Raw genomic sequence first — 7781 nt, forward strand, 5'->3', positions numbered from 1 at the left:
CAAAAAGGTTGCCTACCCCTGCTCTAGATAGCTCCTTCCATCTTGCCTTCAATCCTGACCATTTTCGCAGTTTATTCCAAGGAAATATATTTCCACATGATGCTGCTACCACTGTGCTTCACTGTGGGGATGGTGTTCTCATGGAAAGAACACTATTGGTTTTTATGCCCCATACAGCGTTTTTGTGGCAAGGCCAAGTAGTTCCCCAGACTCAAAATGTTTCCCACATTTGTTGTGTCTCCCACATGTCTTTTTACATACTCCCACATGCCTTTGTTCATGCTTTGATATCGGTTTGCTTCATCAGGTAATAGTTGTCCAATGGGTGGTTACTCCTGCCTCATTTGTAGATCTCTACAGCTCCTTCATTTACACTGGCCTCTTGGTTACATCTGTGATTAACACTCCCCTTACCTTGCCACTGAGTTTTGTTGGACAGCCTTCTCTAGACACAGTCACCATTAGGCCATATTGTTTCTCTTTGTAATAACACGTAATGGTGCAGTAGAGAAAATTCATAATTTGGGATATTTTGCACGACTCAACCCTGGTTGGTACTTTGCCAAAAATTATCCCAGGCTTGTTTTAATATCTCCTTGGGTTTCATTATGTATTTTTATGTTCTCCAATAAATTCTGGGCCATTCTAGTAACAGTTGTATTTAATTTGAGATCACTTGGCACTGAAGTTTCACACAGGTGGACTGAATTCAACTACAGTGGGCACTTGCTTTATGTGGGGGATCCGTTCCAGACACAACCACCCCATGTAAAGCAAAAAGTGTGTATGTTGGAGCCCTATTGGATATAATGGGGCTTGTGCTCGCTGCGCAGCCATGTGTATACACCATTCTCCCATTTCCCGGGCAGCTTTAGTGTAAGCTGAAAGCCACCTATAACGAGCCCATATATGGCACAGGCTCACTGTACTTCGGTGAATTCTGGAGTCAATGCACTAGACTAGAGCTTATTTAGAGTATTACAGAAAAGGGAGTGAATACTGATGCAACATAAAATCCATTTGTTTTTGTTTACTTAACATTTATGCCAAAATAAAGATATTTCACATCTTCCCAGTACTGAGTATTCAATGTATATTAAGTGGTAACAATGCCAATTAAATCCATTTCTGTTCCAGGCAGTAACATAACAAAATGTGGAAAAGTCAAGAGGGATAAATATTTCTGCAAAGCATACATAGGTGTCATTAGTTAACTTTTTCTACCCAGGAGGCACAGTGAGGGACATTGGGGAAAAATAGTCACCAGTCTTCCACATCAGATCAGGCGGTAGGGCCCTAGGCACATACTTTTATTTATTTATTTATTTATTTACGTTATTTATATCCCGCCCTTCAGCCCTAATGGCCCTCAGAGCGGCTTACAATTATTATTTTTAATAAGACGGTTCCCTGCCCTCAGGCTTACAATCTAAAAGACGCGACACAAAAGGAGAAGGGGATGGTGGTGGGGAAGGGAATGAGGTCCAGTGGTTCTTCTCTCCCTCTGATGCCTGGACCAAGGCAGATGGACTGGAGGGAGGGCTCTTCTTCTTTAGGCTAGCCCCTGGTGGAGCTGGGCCAGCCTATTCACTCCCTCCCAGGCTGAAGGATGACAGTTATGGAGGGAGGAGCCTCTATCTTCAGGCTAGCCCTGATGGAGCTGGGCCAGCCTATTCTCTCCCTCATAGGCCGAAGGATTGTATGGCTTTATTAAATACATTTCGTGTTTTTCAAGATGGTGATGTGGACAAGTTCGTGAGAGGGATGAGGCCAGACAATTGTCTATCAGACCCATATCCATCCTGGCTAATTTAAAGCTTCCAAAGGAGAGGACTGGCCAGTTGGGCGAGGGAGATTATAAATCCTTCTTTGAAAATCCTTCCAACCTCTCTAAAAGAAGCAATTGTAAGGCCTTTATTGAAGGGGGAAAAACTTAATTGGACCAAATCTCCCTAGGTAACTAGCAGCCAGTCTCTAATCTCCCCTTTCTGAGCAATGTTCTAGACCAAATGCTGTCAACATAACTCCAGACTTTCTTGGATGAAATGGATTCCCTAGATACATTCCAATCTGGTTTCAGGCCTTGGTCACCTTGGTGGATGACCTACACTGAGAGTTGGACGGGGGAGGGAATCCCTGTTGGTCCTCCTGTATCTTTCAGTTGCATTTGGTAACAATGACTATGGTAACCTGGGTCATTTGGGTGATATGGGAATTGGAGGCATTGCTTTGCAGTGGCTCCAATCTTTCATGGCTGAACGTTCCCAGAGGGTGCTGCAGGGGACTGATGTTCAGCCGTTTGACCATTAGCCATTTGGCCATCAGTACTGACACCTATGCTTTTTAACATTTACATGAAGCCATTGAGTGAAGTCATCTGGAGCTTTGGCGGATGTTGTTAGTATGCTGATGCTACACAGCTGTATCTCTCCTTTACAACTGATGCCAAGGAGGCTCAGGTAGAACTGAATCCTCTGGATACAGTAAAGGACTGGATGTGGGTGAATGGATGTGAAAATTAATCTAGACAGGATGGGTGTGCTGTTGGCCAGTAGGAAAACTATCCTGGGGTTGAGATCACAGCCTGTTCTGGATGGGGTTGCTCTCCCTCTGAAAGACCAGGTTCATATCTTGGGGGTATTCTTGGACTCAGTACTGCTCCTGAAAAGCCAGGTTGCTGCAGTGGCAAGGAACACCTTTGGCCAGCTATGGCTCTTGTACCAGCTGTGCTGTTTCTTGGGGAAGGCAAATTGGGCTAAAGGTTCATGCTTTAGTTACCTCTTAATTAGACTACTGCAATGTACTCGGAGTGGGGCTGTACTTGAAAAGTGTTTGGAAGCTGCTGTTAGTGCAAAATGCAGCAGCCAGACTGGTGTCAAGTTTGCGTTTTAGAGACCATATAACACTGGCTTCCAACTGGCTTCTGAGCTAAATTCAAAGTCTGGTGTTGACCTACAAAGACCTAAATGGCCTGGGGCCAAGATAACTAAAAGACCACCACCTCCCATAGATACATGAGCCTGCCAGAAATTTTAGATCCTCATGCTCTGTTACATGTCTCAATAGTTCCTTAAGTTAGGTTGATGGGTGCATGTAACAGGGCTTTCTCTGTAGCAGTATGTCAACTGTGGAACCTCCTGCCCAAGGAAGTGAGGCTGGCCCCATCTCTTTTAACCATCCAGTGGGCAGCTAAAATAATGCTGTTCCAGATGGCACTGAGAGTATTTTAATGTATTTTAAAAATGTTTTTATGTATGCATTTTGTTATTATTTGTTCATTGCCTCAGGAGCCCTTGTGGGCTGGGAGGTGATACAGAAATATTCTAAATAAAAATAATATATATTATTTACATGTTATATTACAAATAAGATGAAACTAACAATTGAAGTGAGCTGTATGTAAGAACAGATTACAGTGACTGTGCAGTGGCTTAATGCCAGCTCAGATTGTTTTGCTGTGCTTCTGAAAGATATTTACGCTGCCTTGGTGAATACCTAAGTATCTTGTGTTGTGATATGGAGACGGAGAGTTGCTTTATTTCACTTTTCTTCAGTAAGGTTTAATGAGGAATACAGAGGTATGTTGAATGTACAGATTATTGTAACATTTTCAAACAGAAAGCTTGTTTCTGCCCAGAATGATATGGCTGGACATATTGTATTGCAAGCCATTTTAATAGTTCTATCCCTAATAAGGTACATTTACAAAAATATTCCATTTAGAGTAATGTTGTAAAAATTCTGTCCAAAGATCAAAATAGTGCTGTCATTTTCTTCACCTAGTTGTTGTTTTTAAATGTCATTCCAACTCAAGGAACAACACACATTTTACTTGATTATGGTTCTTTGAACAATGTTCTAATACATTTTTACATCTTGCAGAAAATTTTTGTCATGCCAAACATGGACGACGTTTATATTCCTCTAATGCACTCAGCCATGGATCCACGCTCATCTGTGTGTCCTCTGAAAGAGTCTGTCACAGATGCTACTGATCAGCCATGAAATGTGAAGACTGCAGTTTACAGTATTAACAAATTGTTTTTATTGTTTTTAAAATGAACCTGTCTCAATATTTTTTTTGTCTTTGTGCCATGTGTTATTTTGCTTTTTGAAGAGGATTGCTTATGCCAATTGTTGCTCCTGTTATCCAAGTATTGCTCCTATGTACTTGAGTCACTTGAGCACTAATTCGATTTCTAAAGTGGTCTTTGCAGTTGCTGCTGTTGGGCTTTCAACATAGAAGTTAATGTGTAATATTTTGCAGTAAGTAATTAGGGAAGCTCCCACCAGTTGCAATTGATCCAGCTTTGACACCCATGGTGTTGTTTGTTGGCATGCAACATTGGCAATGCACATAGGCTTGTCTCACGCAGCCACCTGAAATCTGTCCCCTATAAGAAATAAATCTGTGTAACTGGAAGACCTTCTGCAACCCTTCTCTCTCAGGCAGTTGGTGGTGCAAAATGAACTTGCACGTTCTTTCACTTCTGCAGTCTGATAGCTTGTGTCAAGCAATTTTGAAATGTTTTCCAGAGTTAAGAATGTAAATTGGATGTTTAGGAGATATTGTGAATCACTTCATGTGGATTATGCATAATAACTTATTTTTTCATACAAAATTATGTTTTGGGAAACAAGTAGCCATATAAAACATGCAAACACACAGAATTGGTTGGCGAGGAATCTAGAAATTGTGCAGAGCATGGAGGCAAATCATTTTGGGGAGTTATAATTCCCAAACGTTTAACTGTTCCAAGCTCTGAGAAATTAGGCAAAGCCATTTAGACCAAACCATAGTCAGCCTTTAGTGAGGTACAATCACTGGTGGCTTGTGATTTAACAATGAATGTGGAGACATGAACACACACAGAAATGTCTAATGTGCTCTGTGTGTGCATGCATATATTTATGCACTAGAAATGATTAGTTACCTTGTATAGATGGACTCATTCAACCTGACTGAATTGTCTTGCATTCACTTTGTGCATAACGCAGAGTAAAGCCACTCCTTTTTGTCACCTTTTGACACCACCTAAAGAGGCGCTGAGCTTGATTGCAACTACTTTTGTCATCTTTTAATCAAATCCCATTAGATGGTATTAGTGTGGAAGTGCCACAGGACTCCAAAGCACTACTGGTTATGGCCAGCACTCCAGAGAACTTGCTGTTCCTTTTCTATATGGACATTTTAGCTAAACATGCACATTAAATCAGTAACCATTTTGAACACTACATAAACAATGATCAACACCAGTAATGAGTGTTTTCTTAATACTCAATATTGCCAACTTATATTGAGAGAATGTTAATTTAGTTTACAAGTAGGTGAGCTAGATCACCATTTAATAGTGTACTGCTTTAAGTGGTTTTTAAATCTTTTTTGTACATTGTGTTCAGTTACTGTGTATAAAACTTCTCATGATTTGCCATCTCTAAATGAAGCAAACTGAGGTTTGTTTTTTTAAAAATGCACCTTGCCTGAAACACCTTTAAAGAAAATAAGCATTTAATATATTTAAATGTTCCTATTATTTGGACACTTATTTTTGTTACCTACAACTTCTGTGACCATTCCATTTTGTGTACTGTCCCAGCTCTTATTCTATGAAAACATCTGCCTCTTCCTAAAGTCTGCATGTCTTGTCCACGGCTCTTTTTCCATGTGCAATAACAATCAAAGTCTAAAGACTAGATGCACTAATGTGTATAAACAGTCCTTCAGATTTGACACAAGTGACTTCATTGCACTTCATAATTAGACTATGTGGGTTAATACAGTGGGCTTGCTTTTTCTGAAATAAATTTATCCCATGTCAAACTTGTGTTGAAGTTATTTCTGAATCATAGGTGGTGCTAGTCCAAGAGCTTTGGGCAGTGCATGGTTGTAGCACTGTAGTAGTGATTGCCTATGCAACTGGACTGGCAAACCTTTAGGAGCTGCTGCATTGCCCCTGAGGTTCTCTACACAATTACTTTTCCTCTCCTAATGATACCATCTTTCTGTAGCTTCCTAGAACTTTACCAATCCTCAAAGGGTAAAAAGACCACAAACGCTGGGACTAAGACTCTGAGGAACAGGGCTTGAATCTCTGTTCAGCCATGAAAATCCACTGGGTGACCTTCGGTAAGTCAATCTCTCAGCCTTAGATAACGGTAATGGGAAATCGTCTCTTTAGAAATTTGTCACAAAAACACTATGATAGCTTCACCTTGGAAACAACTTGAAGGCAAACTCTACCAGCATGGAGTTGCCCAATTCTTTTCTATCTTTCTGAGCTGAAAGAGGTTCCTCACCCTTGCTGTACAACAAATGTGGTTTTTGATCTTGCCAACACAAGTAGCTGGCCTAAGAAAACCAGTAACAGACTGGTCAACCCAGTATCCCTCACAACTGGCTACAGCATAGAATCTGAGCTGGAAGAGACCACCCAGTCCAACTCCCTGCCATGCAGGAACTCACATCAAAGCACCCCTGACAGATGGCCATTCAGCCTGTTTAAAAATCTCTACAGGAAACTCCACCACAGTCCAAGGGAGTGTGTTCCACTGTTGAAACAGCTCTGTGACATGGAATCTTCCCTTGTAGCTTGCATCCATTGTTCTGGGTCCTATTCTCTGGAGCAGCAAAAAACCAAGTCACTCCATCTTCAATGTGACTCACCTTCAAATAAATAGGAATACTGTATCATATCCCCTCTTAACCTTCTCTTCCTTGGGCTAAACATACCCAACTCCCTAGGCATGGTTTCCAGACCCTTCACCACTTTGGTTGCCCTCCTCTGGATATGCTCCAGATTCTCAACATCCTTTTTGAATTGTGGTGCCCAGAACTGGATGCAGTATTCCAGGTGAGGCCTGACCAAAGCAGAACAAAGTGGCATTACTACTTCCCTTGATTTAGATACTGTATTTCTATTGATACAGCCTAGGATTGCATTGGACCTTTTAGCTATTGTATCACTGTTTGTGGTCTACTAGGACGCCTAGATCCCTTTCATAGGTATTCCCCCCCCCCCCGCCTCATCTGTTGACTTCATTTTTTTGCCCTTACATTTCTCTATTGAAATTGTTAGTTTTGGCCCAGCTTTCTATTTCAAGATCATTTTGATCCTGTCCTCTGGGGTATTAGCCACTCCTCCTAATTTGGTGTCATCTGCAAATTTGATAAGCATTCTCTATTCCTGTATCCGGCACTTTTCTGTTGAATAGCACCGGGCCCAGGACAGAACCCAGCAGCGCCCCACTGGTCACTTCTCTCCAGGATGAAGAGGACATTGCCGAGCATCCCTTGGGTTCGGCCAGACAGCCATTTACAAATCCACGTAACAGCTGTACTGTCTACTCTAGCCCATATTTTAGTGGCTTGTTTGCAAGAACATTGTGGGAGACCTTGTCAAAAGCCTTATTGAAATCCCTCCATCTACCAAGCTGGTAATTATCAGAAAAGGAGATTGAGAAACCCATGTTGACTTATTGTGATTATGGCATTCCTTTCTAAATGCTTACAGATTCTTTTTCCTTGCAGCTGGACCTTTCATTCCAACTTCATTAAGACTATAGTTTGTCCACCAAAATAGACATATTATTTTCATGCTCACTACATGAGAACTTTTTATTCATGTAAATCACACACCCCCCACGCAAATGTACAACCTGTCCAGTTCTTCCTATAAACCAGAAACACGCAGGTCCTGGATCATAACTTTCTGGTGGTCCAAATGTAAACATTCTGCAATTTCCTACTGATTTTTTTAAATGTAGCAAAGTATAGCTATGGG

The 7781-nt window shown here is 41.3% G+C and overlaps 1 protein-coding gene across 1 annotated transcript in view; it reads left to right on the forward strand.

Annotated features, from left to right (window-relative positions):
* Positions 1–4078, forward strand: part of TEX2 (testis expressed 2) — a 134681-nt gene extending 130603 nt beyond the window's left edge. The window contains 1 exon segment of the mRNA XM_042451555.1: positions 3883–4078. Within this exon segment, the coding sequence (XP_042307489.1) occupies positions 3883–4005 (123 nt within the window). The 3' untranslated portion in view covers positions 4006–4078.
* Positions 4079–7781: the final 3703 nt, after the last annotated feature.

The sequence above is a fragment of the Sceloporus undulatus genome, chromosome 2 (assembly GCF_019175285.1).
Source record: "Sceloporus undulatus isolate JIND9_A2432 ecotype Alabama chromosome 2, SceUnd_v1.1, whole genome shotgun sequence".
NCBI classification, from domain to species: Eukaryota; Metazoa; Chordata; class Lepidosauria; order Squamata; family Phrynosomatidae; genus Sceloporus; species Sceloporus undulatus.